This window comes from Haliaeetus leucocephalus, unplaced genomic scaffold (assembly GCF_000737465.1).
Source record: "Haliaeetus leucocephalus isolate CR32 unplaced genomic scaffold, Haliaeetus_leucocephalus-4.0 Scaffold819, whole genome shotgun sequence".
Classification (NCBI taxonomy): domain Eukaryota; kingdom Metazoa; phylum Chordata; class Aves; order Accipitriformes; family Accipitridae; genus Haliaeetus; species Haliaeetus leucocephalus.
This window is the reverse complement of record NW_010973255.1, coordinates 482,687-500,319: the sequence shown is the minus strand read 5'-3', so window position 1 is coordinate 500,319 and position 17,633 is coordinate 482,687. Positions and strand designations below refer to the sequence as shown.

Genomic DNA, 17,633 nt, shown 5'->3' with positions numbered 1-17,633 from the left:
GGTGTAACCGCTGCATGTACACTTTTAATGTAATATCAGAATTGTTTTGTTCAGTTTGTGTCACAATCTAAGTGGAGAAAAGCATCCATCTCTTGGGATAAGAATGTGCAGGAGGGAAGGGAATAGGCAAAGACTTCCATAGAGTTAATATAACAGTTCTCTCTGGCTTTGTCGTGGAGAGCAGGATGTATTATGTCGTATCTGTTACCAGATACCGTAACAAAATTTGTGGTGATTACGGAAATGCATGTGAGGTCATGGAAATTGGAGATGAAATAGTGAGGCTATTTGTGCCTCTTCTTTTACTTTTGTGGTTTACCACAAACATTTTATAGTATGTTTCCTGGGACATCATTTCTTTCTTCCTCCCCAAGCAACCTCTACCTAAATTTAGGGCAACGTTTTCCCATGTCTTGGCACTTCAGGAATGGTTAAAAAATACACCCATGCATTATTATGCTTTTCTACCTTAATCAGCTCTGGACACCCTTCCCATCAGGGTCCATGTCCTGAGCCTGCCCAGAGCATCACTGTTGCTGTACACCCTCACTCACAGAGGTAGGAGCCCACTGCTGCAGGGCTGCCACTACCCAAGGCGCAGACAGAAGCAATTCTGATGTATATTTTGCAGTTACAGTTTGAGTTACCCCGCAGAAAAATTGGGGTCTAACAATCCAGTTTACTTCTGGAAAGAAAACAAATAGGAAAGTTCAGTTGCTTTTTTCATGTCTGGCCTTTCAAAATTCCCTATGAACTTCTCAGTATTAAAAATGTGATAAACAGTCAAAGTTTAGTAATGATAAAAGCATGCTGGTATCAATCCTTACATTGTGACTTGAGCAGAATTTGTTTTCCTTCATTCTCTAAACAGAAACTGCTATGGGCCTCTTCCCATGCAGCAGACACTCCCATGATAAACTTTGACTACCACCAATTTGCAAAAGGTGGGAAAACTGAGAAACTGGAAAATTTGCTGAGGCCTCAGCTGAAATTGCACTGGGAAGACTTTGGAATCTTCACAAAGGGCGAGAATGTAAGTCCATGGTGAGTGTCCCTGCCCCTCTGTCCCAGCATAGCCAGGCACCACCTGTCCTGGCCTTCCCAGGTTTCTTGCTGTGTTTGGACCATGAGCATAAGTGACCATCTTGAAATAAAATTTTGAGACATAGTGTAGTCTTGGTGCTAAATAGATTATTTGGCTTAATTGCATCTCCATTGTTTGGAATCTGCAAAATTACCAGTGCATGGATTTGCTAAATACAGTGTTGCAGACATAGTCAAGTAATTGGACCTGTTAATGGAATACATTGTGCACAACGTGCTTGCACCATCAAAATGTGGCTGGGTATGTTCAGGCTGAATATTTGATGATCTTGTTCAATCAACTCATGATTAGATGTTATTTTAAAATATACTTTTTTTCCCCCCTCCTCTTGTGTTTGGTTACCAAAGTCTGCAGACAGGTACTTTTCGAATGAATTGTTTGGACTGCCTGGATCGTACTAATAGCGTACAGTCCTTCATTGCACTGGAGGTGAGTTTGTCAGAGGACATTTTGTGGGTGCTTGTATTGCGTACATTGTCTGTTCCATGGGAAAGATAGGAAAGAGGGCATAAGCCTCAGTTATACAAGTCTGTCTTGCCAGCTCTATGATACAGAATGGTGCCGGCTGGAAAACTTAGACTGAGGATAAAAAGCAAAAACACATTTAAGAACAATGTTGTTGTTTTTTCTCCTTCTGCACCTAATCCAGATCCTGCTTGCTCAATTAGAGAGCCTTGGGTTGAACTCTAAATCTATAATTGAGCGCTTTGTGGAATCCTACAAAGTGATGTGGACTCTCAACGGTCATAATCTGAGCAGAGTATTTACTGGCAGTCGTGCCCTTGAGGGGAAGCACAAGGTAAAGAAAAATGGCAAAACTATTCACAATTAAAGAAGGGGATGTCTGATTTACTCTTCAGTGTCACTTGCACTGTTGATTCCTGTCTGATGTAGGTTGGGAAACTCAAGGATGGCGCCCGCTCTGTCTCTCGCACCATTCAGTCAAATTTCTTTGATGCAGTAAAGCAGGAAGCCATCAAGTTGCTGCTCATGGGTGACTTCTACAGTGAGGAATATGCAGACAAAGGCAAGATGCTCATGGACCACACTGCACTGCTGGGTAAGGCCAGTGTAAATCCTTCGCTTTTCTTTTGTGGTGTTTAGTTGTCAGATAGAAGCAATTGCACCCTTTTGAAAACATCAATAAATAAGCTACTTTTGCACAAATCTATTGTTTAAAACACTGCTTTCAAGTGACTTTAAACAACAACTTTAGCACTTTAGGGTGTTTTAATTCCACTGTGCTTATTTCTCGTATTTTGTTTTGGACTTCTGAGTATGTTTGTCTGTTCTTTGATGATGATCTCCTCTGACAGTTTAGAGGAGTTGGACCAGAGGGAAAGATTTTAGGACAGTCTGGTCCTGTCTAAGTTTGTCTTGAGGAAGTCTCTTGAGGTCAGACTTTTTATCTCCTTATTTTTGGCCTGCAGTTTGCACATGCTTTTAGCCATTTGGATCCTTAAAGGCACATTTATGTTGTTACGTTGGTTCATTCCCCATTGCTTTACTCCAGGGCCCTGATAATGCACAAGAAATACACATTTGTTTGCGCCTGTGTAGAGTAAACCACCTTAGCTCTCTGTGAGAAGATACTTGTGTGCAGAATGTAGGATAATTGCACCCACAAGTAGTATCAGGTTTGCTCCAGAGAACTACTGGATTTTAATATGATAGACTTGAACCATTCAGCGCCATTTCAATCCTGGGGCTGTTCCCTGATGCAGACCACAAGGAAAATACAGATAGCTTCTCTGTGCCTGAATACCGATGCAAATCAGGTAGTTAAAGATTAAGGTTACCTCAGTTGCTCACACAAATAAAGCACACTGCTGATTTCCTGCACTCATTAAAAATAAGTGAATTTAGCAGTTTCCTATAAGGAGTTCTGATCAGGCTAGAGAGCCATGACAGTGCTAGATTTGGATCGATGGGAGACTCTGTGCTGCTCTCTGCCTTTCCCTCCACACTCTAAACTTCTTAGGGCTTCAATTTAAGTCATAACTTCTGACATGTTTGATCACTGTAGGCTAAACTGAAAAGATTAACGGAGGAAGAAGAATTTATTTGCTTATTACTTGAAGTGCAGGAAAACGTATGCTGAAAGTGAATGTCCAGTCCTTCACAGGCTTTCAAAGGGTGTCTGGTTTCTGGAAGAGAAATTGCTAACGTCAACCCTAGTTATCTTGTAGTTATTGCCATTGCCATTGCCATTGGAGTTACTCCTTAGCTTTTGTGTTGTTGCTGCTAGAGTAATGTCATTATTTCACAGTGACTGTGTCACTGCCGTCTGTATGCTTTCTGTCCTGTTACAACACATTCTTCTTCTACACACCCTCTTTCTCTCTCCCCAATTCCGTCAGTAACTCCAAGTATTTTGAAGGCCATGTCAGAGCGTCAGTTTGAATTCACAAGCTTCAAGCGTGTTCGTGTTGCCACGGGGACCTGGAATGTGAATGGGGGGAAGCAGTTCCGAAGCAACATCCTCGGTACCAGCGAGCTGACAGACTGGCTGCTGGATTCTCCCAAGCTCTCTGGAGTTTCTGAATTTCAGGGTAAGACATGATAAAAACGTGTAAGCAATATTTGCTGGCATCTCTAGAGACAGTGAGTTGGTACACAAGATTTGATCAGCTGTTCCTTTCAAAGGTAGTGCATCTTGGAGGGCGTTTTCTGTCAGTTCTTAGGGGTGTATTCAGCTCCATGTAGACTTGTGCTGCCTCCCTGCAGCAGTGGAATGGTGTGTGAAGGGCTCCTGACAGTCGGAGCAACTCTGGAGTCTATACCATGTGACTGTTTTGAACCTCCAGAAGGTCAGAATTCAGAGGTCTCTTGCACGCTATCCTGGGGTGTATCTGCCTATTCTGCATCCCATATTTCATTTTCTTTCATATCTCTGTTCTTTGTTCTTCATTGTGAGCCGGAGCTACATGCTTAGGTGCCCTCAGAATGTCTCCTTGGTCTTTATCTGAAGCTAAACATATCTGTACAATCTGGACTCTGACATTAACTGGAAATGTTACTATCAAAGCCTTCAGACAAAAATATTTATTTTGTGGAAGGCAATTTCCTTTTTTTTCACAGTATATAAAGCTCTTGTGCTTGTAGCTTGCTTAAATTGGCTGCTGAATTTCTTATTTACAGAAGAAGGCCAGGTATTGTAATTGACTTACAGATTTTATTAAGGCAAATGAACAGTGAATGTTCTCTCACTTAGAAATTGAGTGGTTGCAAAACTATGGCAAAACCTGGGCTTTCGTTGTTACAGTGGAACATTTAGCTTCCTGCAGGCATCATGGGAATAGTCCTGTGCCTAACCTTGAATCTCAGCAATTCGTTCCTCAAATCCTTGGCTACTTACGCAACTTGTCTCGTTTGAACCCTTAGTGCTTGAGTGCATGGATATGTGATTAGGTGCAGATCACTGTACTCTGAGCAGCTTAGATGGGTGATTGGTCCAGTCTGTTTCAGAAAGTTTAGATGTGTTAGGACATGACTATGACCATGATATTAAAATTTGTTGAGAGCCTGTCATGTGCTAGCCTTGCCAGGCCTTCCCCTGAGAGAACCGGAGGAGCAGGACTACATGGTACAGGCAACCATAACATGATAGATCTAAGCAGCTTCTGGAAGAGAGCTGAGTTATGTGAATGGGCAGAGTTAGGGTATGACTGTGCAAATGTCAGTGTTTATGGTAATGTCAGTGCAGTGCCTACAGAAATGGGTAAGTGTTCAAAGACAAATGTCCAAAATCATTAATGGGAAATACACGTGTGACAGTGCCTGTCATGTTAAGGAGGCTAACTGTTATGTGCTAGTTTCACTATTGTGCCTACAGAGAGTTGCTGCATATTTTACTTTTCTTTCCATTCTTATTTTCTGAGGCAGATCTGATTTAGGTTCCTATGGTTGTCTACTGTTTAGGTCTTCATGTTGAATTAAGTTACTGTTACCTTGGCTGTATGACAGTTTAAAAAAAAATGAAATCCCTTAGACAATGGACAGACCTGATGGGTCAACAGATATGCTTCACACTATTATATGAGAGTATTTGATTTTTGCTGTTCTACCAGGGTGATATCCACAGGCATGGGCCAGAGAAGGGAGAGTCACTGTGCTCTAGAGTGACCTAACCTAACCTTAAGTGCAGGTGATCTAAAAAGGATTCACAAGAAAGAAGATAAGTAGAAACTTCAAAGGCTTCCTTAAACTGCTAGATAAATTTACTAAAGGCATTGAGATGGAAGTGACATATTGCTGTCTGGACAGTAAGTTCAGTTACATAGGAATCGGTGTTGAAAAGGAAAAGCATGTTGGGTAAAATGACAAGTGGCTGAAAGATGGTGGGTAGTGAGATGTGGCTTTAGCGATGAGTGGGGTGAGGGAGAGAGAACATTGAATATTTTCTCATCTTAACGTTGCTACAATATAATGCTCTGTTCTGTACTGCTTCCTGCAAGAGAGACTGAGACCAACTGGTGGGAGAAAAGCAAGAAAAAATTTCAGAGGAACTGCAGGGGTTGTTTTGTGAGATTAGATTAAAGGAGCTATGAATATGTATAGCTTGGCAGGGGATACACAAGGCAAAACTACAGGAATGATCTTGGACAGAAATTAGAAAACAAGTCTTTAGAAGAAATTAAATAGTAACTCTTATATCACTTTTCCCTCTTGCCAACAGATGATAACTGCCCTCCTGACATATTTGCAGTGGGATTTGAAGAGATGGTTGAATTAAGTGCAGGGAATATTGTGAATGCAAGGTAGGTAAAAAAGAAAAAAACCAACACTCCCCCCGCCCCCCAACCCACAACTCAAAACAAACAAACAAACAAAACCCCAAGCCCAGAAGAGCACTCTCTCCCTCAAAGGAACCAGCCAAACAAAAACCTCCAGAATTGTTCTTTTTTATGGTCAGATTTGTAGAATACTTCCTTCCAAGTCTGTTCCTTGTAATCAGAGCTGGAAATATGTTTGCCATTAACAAATGGCACCGGGATGGTGTTAAATTGCTGTTTCTCTGTGAACTTCTGTACAGTAGAATACACTGTGTTTTCTAAGTCTCTTAAGTCTTTATGTTGGCAGAGAAGAATTCTGATGGTTGTCATTGATTTAATGCTTGTCCTTAAACCCCTGTCTGATGTTGGAAAAATGTGCTCAGTGACTACAAACATAATTGGCATTCATGTGGGATTCTAAAATGAACGAAATGTCTCTGTGGCTAATTGTATTTGTGAAAATTATGGCTAGAGAAGGAGCTAAAGCCAAAGCCTGAGCTTGGCATGTCAGCATGTACAGTAGGCTGTGGTGTATACTGGTCCTTTTGAATCTGAATTGGGGTGGAACCCTGAAGATAACGTTTCCAATGCTGATTCATCAGGCTGACCAGTTAGTTGTCTGTTTTGGGACTGACAAGTTACAGCAGTGCTTAGCATGGCTGCTGGGCTGGTGGTATGTCTGCATGTATCAGTTGACTTTGGAGATAAGAAAAAGCTAGGTCTGCAGAAGCAAAGGTATATGCACCCATGCACAAACTCTCAGCTAAGAACAGCCAACAGCTGTGGGTAGCCAGTCATCTCCCAGTCAGAGAAGATCTCCTCTTCACTCTGAGCACAAGAAATCTTACAAGTCATGAGATTGACATGGATTTTTGTTTTTATGGTTATGATTACTACAAACAGCTTCCAATTATCCCCAGTGAATGGGGGTGTCAAATGTCACGTGAGCATGGATCTTTCTAAGCATAGTAGACAAAATGCCTCTCACATCCAGAAGCAGGGTAACTGTATTTGTGCGCTGTGCCTGGACTCACTGACCCTGCTAACTCTGGGCTGGCTCACGAGGAGGTATTATCTGTCTCTGCCATGCATCCTACAGCACTTCCAGTTCTACAGCCTAATGGGATGTCTGTAAGCCTAAGGCACAGTTAATCTGCTCATTTTATTGACTGTATGTGGTTTGTTTTGATTCCATTAAATGATTTTATGTTTGTTCCAGTACAACAAATAGGAAAATGTGGGGAGAGCAGCTTCTGAAAGCTATTTCCAGGACTCATCGCTACATTCAGCTGACATCAGCACAGCTTGTTGGTGTTTGTCTTTTCATCTTTGTACGACCATATCATGTCCCCTTCATCAGGTAAAAAAACCCAAAAACAACCCAACAACAATTAAAAAAAAATCTCAAAGAAAAAAAACCCCAACCTGTGTCTTCAGTAACATCTGCTGTTGGAGTGTGGCCAGTGAGGGTGGGAGTGATTTTTCAGCTTGGTGGGAATCATGCAAACCTGGATTCCAGTCTCTGCGCTGTGTGGGAGAGAGACACGTTTCCAGGAGGCAGCAGTCTGGAGTCCATCCTTCTGGGTAGCACAAAGGCCAGGCAGCCCCAATATCTTCCTCCAGTTCAGCTGAGAAGCCAGGCATGCTCCAGGTGGGCTGTCAGGGTGTAGCACCTGGTTTGGGTGTTCTCTTTCTGGAAAAGGAATGACCTGAGCTAGTAAGTCCAAGAGTGTTTGGAGCACCAAGTGAAGGCAAGTGCCTGCCTCTGCCCAAAGGGCACGTTTTACTTTCTAACCCTCTCCTTAGTGTTTCCATATGGAAACAGGGCTGGTTCTAGGCCTGAAAAGAATGGTGGAAAAGGTGGAAAGGAGGGTGAGGGAAAGAGAGCTAGTTTTGCCCCCTGACATTTTATAGAATTGAGAGCTATAAGGGCCCATTAAGTGTTTGTCTCCCAGATGTCACAAGAACCAGAACTATGTGCCTAGTCAGGAGGGTGCAGAGCTGTGTGTCCTCAGTTTACTAGCACCAATGTCCCTGGAGACTGACCAAACTCCTCTTGCCCCTAGAAGATTACCAAGCCACAGGCATATCTGCATTAAAATGCCTTTGCTGTGGGCAAGAATTATGCAGGCTAAGTGTAAATGGTAGGAAATGAATAATTAGCCAAGACTATCTTTGGGCATCTGTCTGAACTTAAAGTCTAGAGTGATCCAAACAGTGCCCTCTGCTCCATGTTAAGGGTGCTGATTGGCCACTGCATTTTGTGATTAAAATATTGAAAGCTGCCTCTTTCTTCCCTCTCACCTCATATCTGCTGAGAAGATCCATGCAGAGTTTGCGCAATATCAAGTGCTGTAGGCTAAGCAGAGTAATGCAATCCAGGTAACCCTGACGGTCTTGCATTGCTACCTTCCCAGTAATATTTCTTCAACATGATTTAAAAAAATTACATATGAAGCAGTCCAGAGGAGAATTGTTTCTGTCAGTTTTTAACTTTTCACCTGGCTTACAAGAAATGTGAGTAATCCAGCAGGAAGTACATGGTTTAAATGGAAATCAGGAGGAGAACAGCATAGTGGCTCTGTTGCAGCTGTCAAACTGCTAGGAATTTGATGTAGCCCTTTGAAACTCAAGAGGAAAAGGGAAGGGCTTGATTTTAGTGACCAAGTTTCATCATTTAATGCTAATGTGCTGCTATGTGTTATGTAAGTGTAATCAAACCTAACCTGTATGCTTATGTAGTTTTTCCTATGTATAGAAAAGGAAAACAAAAATTATTAGAAGAGCAAAAAAAAGCTCCTGTGCTTACAGAGATTGAAGAGGTTAGGACAGAAGTTAGAGAACAGAGAAATAAAATGAAAGAATAGCTGAAGATTATACAGCAGTGAAAGGATTGATGAAATACAAGCTTTTGAATGTACAGTGGGTTATCTCAACATCACCTTTGCCATGAATGCAAATCAGATAAATATCAGTCAGCAGTTGGGTAGGCAGGCAGCAAAAAGTGAGAACTCCTTAGAGTGAAAAGGCTGAACACGTACTGCTTTTGGAGTCCTTAAAACCCATCTTTTCATAGAAAACATTAATTGTCCTCTTTTGCCTCCGTGAGGGTGTTGTCTGGTGGTTTTCTGCAGTCAGGAAAAGAGAGGAAAATAAAGAGGGAGAAAAAAGATGCAAAAGGTGGTGGGGGTAAGAGAGAAGAAAATGAAGGGGGGTGGGTGGGGAAGAGAGCCTGTGACATCTTGCACCATACAGATCATGAATGCTTGACAGTAACTCCAATAAGACTTAGTGGTTTTCCACCTGCCCCGTGCGTAAAGCCAGTAGTATTCTAGTCCAGATCTGCCTGACTTCTATCTGGAAAATAAAATTTTCTCAGTGGGAAGGACGTGCATGGTGCTGGGGTTGGTTACAACAATGATCTCATCATTTACTTATCTGATCAGACAGGCGTGCTTTATTCTCGGAGTAGACTGGCTATCTGGGAGAAATTATCCTGCAAGCAGGTGGTCTGCTTTGCCAAGTCGTCTTTCTGTAGTAAAGTGTATACTAATCATGACATTGAAATACTGTGTAATTAACAACATGGAGGCCCTAAGCAATTTGTCATCAGTACAGAACTCATTTTAGGAGTTGGGTATAAATAGTTGTATCCAATAGTTACCAATTTTATTGCATCTGATTTAACAAGTTATGGGTTATGATCTGTTGCTCTTTAATTGACTGAAAAATCCGGCATCAGCTGTGAAGTTGGGTTTCACTATGTAGTAACACTAATTAAATTGTTAAATGTCTGAAAAGCAGATTCCCATATGTTCAAAAGTAAAAGGAAATGTAACAGTAAAATTAGTTATTGTCACTATTTTAAAGATCATGGTAGAGGTAAACTTGAAAAGTATATTATGTAGGAATTCCCAATATTTCAGAAATAATGTCCCTTCCAAACAATACAGCAAGACAAGAAGAGGAGGAAAATACTTGCAAATAGTTTTATTTCTATACTATTATATCATACTTAATTTGAAACATAAGTACACGAACGTCATCAAGAAACTTCCCAGCCTAAAAGATGGTGTCTAAAAGCAGCAAGGTTTCTGGATGGGAGAAGACATGGTGTTGTAAACTGACTTTTCCTTTCATGTTGCAGTTAAAGTTAATTGAATGTTTGTCCCTGCAGCCCTTTACTCTCTTCTCTTTCCAATTTTTTTTTTAAATACAGGGATGTAGCAATAGACACCGTGAAGACGGGAATGGGAGGAAAAGCTGGAAATAAAGGGGCAGTGAGCATTCGTTTTCAGTTCTATAGTACCAGTTTCTGCTTTATATGCAGTCACTTAACTGCTGGGCAGACTCAGGTGAAAGAGAGGAATGAAGATTATAAAGAAATCACACAGAAACTCAGCTTCCCAATGGTAAGCGTAGGTGTATGTATGTTAAAAACATTGACGATAAAGGCTGTATATTTACATTATGAAAGCTGGTCTCAGGCTGTCTTTGACAGGTCATCAAAGAACTCATCTCAGTGCCATGGAGAATAGGCATAAAAGAAAACGGTAAAGAAAACATAAAAAAAAAAAAAAAGCAGCATGTTTCACAGGAGACCAGATACCACCCAGCATAGCACTTGCTTTACAAAAGTTCTGCACCTTTCAAAAAATACAGTTGCTGCAGCACTCGGAGTCCTCACCTTTGAACAGTTTTCAAGTTGATCTTTCAGAACGCTGCAACTTAACTGACAAATCTGGAAGGCCTCATGGATGAGATCTAGGTGACTGCTGTTAGAGCTGGAGAGCATGATATTGATAGCTTTTCCTGGCACTAGTTAGTATGAGTTCCTAAAAGACCATTTGTGCCGCTCAGTATATCAGTGCTTTAGTACTCCTGCTCAGGTACGATATATCAGTTCTTGGTCCCTAATATGGTACTTTGTTCCCTTCATTTTGTCCTCATGAATGTGTCACTGTCAAGGAACTGCCGGCTTTTCTCAAAGTGTGGCAAGTAGGCACTATTGGTCTGTATGAATAACTTTTCCCCTAAATGGTGTCAAATCAATCACCCTAGTGTTTTATTCCACACTTGTTTCCTCCGGCCAGCAGATAACCCATGGGATGTGGTAGCAGTGCTTCTTTGTTTCCTTTAATGTTGGTTCCTTTAATTTCCACAATGCTTTCTTTCGCAGACCTCTCTGGGGAGGTCCTAAGCTAGGGAGGGAATGGACCAGTTTGTGTATTCTGGTTAGTCAGCAAAAAATGGTGTTTAGGTTGCAAAGCATAAAATTTTAACTCCCTGTTGTTTGCAAGGTTTAGAGGCTTGGCACATGCAGCATATCAATCAGTTGTTTTATGTAAGAACTAATACTGACAGTCTGAACGTCCTGCATAGAGTTTCTGTTCCAAATTGCCATAAAGTTGTGCTTATGGTAGTTTTTCCTTCTAATACCTCATTAACTATTTTATGTCCTTCACACTTACAATAGCTAAATGTACCTTGTGTGTGTAATGAATATAAAGAGTGCCCTCTAGTGCTGTGACAGCCGCAGCACTCGACCATTTCCTTCATGAGTCTCTGGATTTTAGAGGTTTATAGCTTAACTGGGGAGGGGGAGAGACTGGTTAGAGGATAGGATGTTAAACTTAGAACTGAAGTGAATTTTCATTGATGTTTCATTTCAATACATTTACAAAACTATGTTGTACACATAAGATCAAATTTGGAGCTGTTTTCACTCAGGACCTTTGTTGCTCGAATGTGCCTTGGTACCAGAAGCACATTTTGTGTTATATTTCGAATATGTAAATATATGTGTGTGAAATGTGGTAGGGCAACAAACATATATTTTTAATATTCATGGTAGTCAAATTGCGAATATAAAGCTGGGGTCCCAGCTTAGACATACCTTCAGGAAACAGAGGTCAGAGCCTGACACTCTTGTTTCCAAAATTCAGCTCAGCAGGCTGTAAAAGAAAGTGAAGGAGCCACTCCATTTTAGCACAAATGGATTTTAACAAATAGAATGTGGCAAGTATGTCCAGTACTTAGTAATTCAGAGACTAAGTTGTATGTTTCAGTGCATTTAAAAGGTGTTTCGTGAATGTCATTTAACATTAACAGTATTCTGTACCTCTAAACTAGGGGCGGAGTGTGTTCTCACATGACTATGTCTTCTGGTGTGGTGACTTCAACTATCGCATTGATCTAACATATGAGGAAGTCTTTTATTTTCTCAAACGTCAAGATTGGAAGACACTTTTGGAATTTGATCAATTGCAACAGCAAAAATCCAGTGGAAAAGTAAGGCAGTGTGTCTCATTTTCTTCAATACCTGCATGATGGCTTGGTCTAATTCCTTGAGAGAGTGAAAAAGTTGCATTTTCAGACCCTTGTTCATAGTGCATGAATGTAGTAATTCATTTAAAAATCAGAATATTGTTTGTTTGCAAGGAAGTTGATACATCACAGTGGCACCTACCTCATGTTTAACTTAATCAAAGAGATGGTATTTCTTTTCATAGATTTTTAAAGACTTCCATGAAGGGACTATTAATTTTGGACCAACATACAAATATGATGTTGGCTCAGAGGCTTATGATACAAGTGATAAGTGCAGAACTCCAGCTTGGACTGATAGAGTGCTTTGGTGGAGAAAGAAACTGCCTTTTGAAAAAACAGGTGCGTAGGATCTTTCCTCCTTCTTTATCTGAAAGTTGTTTTAGATTTCATCCAGAACCTACATACAGGGATTCAATCTAGTGAATGGTGAGGAGGAAGAGAGTTGTTGAGTTGTGGGCTGAGAGCTGTCTTTAGATGTGTCCCATAGGCTTAGTCAAATTGCAGTGGCTTTGCTCAAGAAGAGGTTCTTTTGGCTTCACTGGAATAACTTGCAGAGATAGAGCGAGCCCTTTCTTCTTGAGCTTGTGAACAAAGGCTTCATGTTACAGCTTAAGGTGCTGGGAGCTCACTGAGGAACTGAAAACAACCCAGCTGTAGCAATCTAGAAATTATTCTGTTGCTTTCCAACAGAATTGATAGTCCACATAAAGTTCCCGTATTGTAATGGCTAGATTGTTATAACTGTTGTCCTCAGTAGATGTATAAGCACTTTTCTGTAATTTTTTCTGCCTTGGTAATTCTTAGGACTATTTCTGTTAGTTTCTGGAATTGGAGGAGATTTCATTAATTGGTGCTTCTAAAGTACTTTGAGATCATGAGTGGTCAGCACAACAGAAAGGCTGTTTTCACTTGCTGTTGAAAAGTTACAATAACAAAATAATAAGTATTTCTTTGCTGTCCAGGAATAGTTTTCATAACCATTCTCTCAGTCTGCAGGTACATCCATGTCCCAATGTTTATAAAATCTGAACAAATTCATATTAAAAATGTAATCACTGGAGAAGTAATTTGGTTGTGCCTGCAGATGTGATTTTTCACATGCCTGGGAACTACTTCTTGGAATCCAAGTCATACCATGAGTACACTAAATGTAAAAACTACAAAGCAAAACTAGGGCAATCAGAGTACATGTCAATGTGATAAAGAGTTATTCACTCTTATTTAAGGAATGAAAAATAAAGTAAAATGAGGAGCTTAAACCATTGGTAGAGATGTAATCTGGGAAAGCAAAACTGTGTAAGATAGAAGACATAATAAGGAAGTGAAAACAGTCCTCTTGGGCTGGCTGTTTTCATTTTAGGAGAAAGAAAACCATTCAGCATTTTCAATGCATATTCCTTATTTTGCATGGCAAGGCTTGCCCCAGGAGGACTTTAGTTGATGGAGCACACACAGAACATAGGACCTATCTAGCTGGTCTGCAAGAGCTGGAGCAGGTTCCTTTCTTTAAAGTTTGTAGGCCTCCCACTGTTAGCTCATGTGGGTATATAACTGACCCCTTGTCTGTTCGCCTACGTTCCCAGCCCTGCAAAGCTTTTCTAATTAGTTTGCTGCCAGAGTTCCTCTCCTTTCCTGCTGGTGGCAAGGCTCTTCTGCCTCTTGGCTCTAATTCTTTTGCCTTGCTTCTTTTTGCTGCTATAGGCTAGAGGACTATTTGCCTTTTAAGAAGAAAGTGTAGCCCCAGTGTGAGTGATTAGGTGAAATGCCATATTCATATTAACTCATTTTCAACTCCACAGAAAAGAGATAGAGACCAATTAGCCCAAACAGTGACCTAAAAATGTCCCTGTTATTGACAGCAATATAAAACCTCACTCTAGCGTAATGTCTGGAGCACTTTCTGTCACCTTAATGCATTGCAAAAGAAGTATTTGGAAGTCGGATTTGCATGGCTTTGCTTTCCCTCATCTCTTGTGTATTATTTCTCCAATCCCTGTGTATTGTTCAGATTTGCAGTGTATTTTGCAAGCACAGTGTCCATTTCTGTGCTCAATAATGGAGCAGGACGAAAAATACTAATATGACTGTCAACCCAGATTATACAGGTAATTGATTGGGTGACATTAGGTTAACCATTTTTGCAGGTGTCTTATTCTAGTGATCAGCTGTCTCTGTTGCACTCCCTGTCCTTTCTGTATTTTTTTTTCCCTAGTCCCTAACTTGTAAATCTTTTAGGACACAAGCTCTTCTTTGAATGGTATATACAAGAACAAAAAAACCCCACCTCCCACTACTAGGGTCTGTGAAGAGCATCCTAATAAAATAGCTTTTAACTGTTAGTAAAACTAGCTTTGAGTAAGTTTTAAATCATGTTTTGTGCTTCATAGCTGGAGAGATCAATCTTCTAGACAGTGATCTGAATGCTGAAACTAAAGTCAGGCACACCTGGACCCCTGGAGCCTTAATGTACTATGGGAGAGCGGAGCTGCAAGCATCTGACCACAGGTAAAGTCCTAAGCAAATAATCAGAGAAAGGGCTGCTAGGTTAGAATGTGCCATACTGAATTACACCTTCAGAGTGAGGGACCAAGTCTGACTGTAACAGGAATTAAATGCTTATTCTGTGTTCAGTATCCATTTGTGGGTTTTTTTCCCCCTCATGGTGGGTTTTATACCAGGGTGGCAAGTATCTATGGTCCTGTACTGATTCTGCTACACTGTGATCTCAGCAAGGTTGGACAAGTTGCAGCAACAGTGTCCTGGTTTTGGCTGGGATGGAGTTAATTTCCTTTCTAGTAGCTGGTATAGTGTTATGTTTTGGTTTTAGTATGAGGATAATGCTGATAAGACACTGATGTTTTCAGTTGTTGCTAAGTAGCGTTTGACTAAGTCCAGGATTTTTCAGCTTCTCATATGCCCAGCCAGCAAGAAGGCTAGAGGGGCACAAGGACTTGGAAGGGGACACAGCCAAGACAGCTGACCCAAACTGGCCAAAGGGGTATTCCATACCATGTGATGTCATGTCTAGTATATAAACTGGGGGGATTGCTGCTCAGGAACTGACTGGGCATTGGTCCGTGAGTGGTGAGCAGTTGCATTGTGCATCACTTGTTTTGTATATTCCAATTCTTTTATTATGATGATGATCATCCTTATTATTATTTTCTTCCTTTTGGTCCTATTAAACTGTCTTTATCTGAGCCCACAAGTTTTTCTTTTTTTTTTTTTTTTTTTTCCCCTCCTGATTCTCTCCCACATCCCACTGGGTGGGGGGAAAGTGAGTGAGTGGCTGCATGGTGCTTAGTTGCTGGCTGGGATTAAATCACGACAAACGGATATAAAAAATGAGGGCTTTCTGTTGCTTGGTTTTGGAAAGCTCTGATACCAAAACAAGCTGCTCTGATGGACTCCCACTCAGCTTGCTGTGGGAGAGGAGGAGGTTGGAACTGTGTGGCCTGAAGAGGTGTAAGTCATGTACACAGGGCCAGGTGTGACCTCTCCAGAGTAGTGAAGTGTTGGGCTTCTGGGCTTCCCTTAGAAATGGAGATGGGAGAAGGAGGGAAAAACAAAGACCAGTGCCTCTGACTAGTCCATATCACTAACTTCTCTTTAGGGAAGGAATGAACTTTCTTTGTTAACCATGTCACTGCTTCACTTCTCTGAAACAAATTCTGTAATAAATACACCTAAAAAGCTCCCTTGTATTCGGAATAATCTTTATCTCACCCCTTGCATACCCTATGGAAATGCTACAATATTGTTCCTCATGGTTAATGGTTGGACTCAATGATCTTGAAGGTCTTTTCCAACCTAAATGATTCTATGATTCTATGATAGCAACACTCAGTGACCCACAGCAGCTGGCTCTGTTCTTCTTATGGCGCTCTTGCATGCAAGGACTGTTCTTTATTCCTCCAGCAATGGAAAAATGTGCCTCTTGCAATCAATTTCTCTGTGTCAAGGCTTTGACATTGCTGTATTCCACAAAGCACAGTGGAACTGCTGCACTCGTTATATAGGACCCTGAGGATGCAATCTGCAAAACATGGCTGTTGTACATTGGTTTTCTATTTCACCAAACTTGACTGCAAAAACTGCTTTTTAACTACAGTCAGCAGGTTTGCTTTCCCAAGGTTTGTGCTGGAAAAAGGGCTTAGCTATATCTTTGTGACATATGGAAATGCGTTATGATTCACTGTGCTTATATAGAAATAGTTAACACTTCCTGTATTTTTTTATTTTTCCCTTTACTATTCCTTTCTAGCTCTGCTGTTGTTGCTTTCATATGTTCTGCTAATGCATATTCCAGAGCCTGCTCTATTGCAAGTAGGAGGCAGCCATCCCAGTTACTGCTTTGTGTGTATGTGCAGGTGGAAATCTGAGAATGTGGATTGCATCCACTGAGATGAGACAAGCTTTACTCTTTCAGACAGCTTTCTCAATTTTATTTAGTTCTAACACACAGAGGGGTCATTTGTAAGAAATGGCTGAAGAAGCAAGTTTGCAGCATTGACTGCTTATAATGTGATGGATTGACATATGTTTACTACATAACCACATTATACACTTAGAGTACTTTGTCCTTAGTTTTTGGAAGAAGGCATCTTTATGTGGCCTTGTCTAACAGAAAATAATGTATTGCCTTCCTGATCTATAGATGTTTTGGGAGATAGCTGTTTGATAATGAGTGAAGTATCCTGGTATTTCTAGACTGCAGGTTTGCTGAAGTGCTGCACACAATTGTTATTTGAATTCCTTTATGGTGTGTCCTCACTGTTACATTCAGTTAATGCAGGGCTGGTAAATATAATTAACAGTGCTCAAGGCATGATCTTCCACTGCAGGAAAAACGAAACAATCCACCAGGGTGAAATTCTGGTTTGTATTGCCAGCCACAGTGCTTTTTTGCAGCGAGACCTTAAGTAATTTGTTACGCTTCTCTTTCTGTGTAGAACATACATAATAATCACTTCCTTCTAAGGTATAGCAGGCTTAATTAAATATTTGCCATGAGATTTGACATAGTGGAGTTAAAAATGATCATAGAGATACAGAGTTTAAACAGGACACTGTCCTTCACACAACTAATTACTTACCTGTCCTACTGCTTGACGTTGATTTTCATTTTATATAAGCATTTACCATTGGGTGATGTTGATCTTAATTTTAAATAAGCATTTCTCCTTTGTTTCATGTAGGCCAGTGTTAGCTATTGTTGAAGTGGAAGTTCAGGAAGTTAATCAAGCTGCCCGTGAGAGTGTTTTCCAGGAAGTGTCATCTTTCCAGGGACCACTGGATGCCACAGTAGTGGTAAATCTGCTATCACCAATGCCTGAAGAGAAGAATGAATTTCCTGAGGACTTGCGTACAGAGCTTATGCAAATGTTTGAGGACTATGGCACTATTGTTCTGGTCAGGTAAGT

General features: G+C 40.8%; 1 protein-coding gene across 1 annotated transcript in view; it reads left to right on the top strand.

Annotated features, from left to right (window-relative positions):
• Nucleotides 1–17,633, top strand: part of SYNJ2 (synaptojanin 2) — a 68,199-nt gene that overhangs the window by 38,350 nt on the left and 12,216 nt on the right. The window contains exons 8-19 of the mRNA XM_010581837.1: nucleotides 872–1,044; nucleotides 1,453–1,534; nucleotides 1,755–1,904; nucleotides 2,000–2,165; nucleotides 3,466–3,657; nucleotides 5,784–5,865; nucleotides 7,100–7,240; nucleotides 10,100–10,292; nucleotides 12,013–12,171; nucleotides 12,393–12,549; nucleotides 14,598–14,715; nucleotides 17,409–17,627. Coding sequence (XP_010580139.1) covers nucleotides 872–1,044; nucleotides 1,453–1,534; nucleotides 1,755–1,904; nucleotides 2,000–2,165; nucleotides 3,466–3,657; nucleotides 5,784–5,865; nucleotides 7,100–7,240; nucleotides 10,100–10,292; nucleotides 12,013–12,171; nucleotides 12,393–12,549; nucleotides 14,598–14,715; nucleotides 17,409–17,627 — 1,832 coding nt within the window. The remainder of the gene's footprint in view (nucleotides 1–871; nucleotides 1,045–1,452; nucleotides 1,535–1,754; nucleotides 1,905–1,999; nucleotides 2,166–3,465; nucleotides 3,658–5,783; nucleotides 5,866–7,099; nucleotides 7,241–10,099; nucleotides 10,293–12,012; nucleotides 12,172–12,392; nucleotides 12,550–14,597; nucleotides 14,716–17,408; nucleotides 17,628–17,633) is intronic.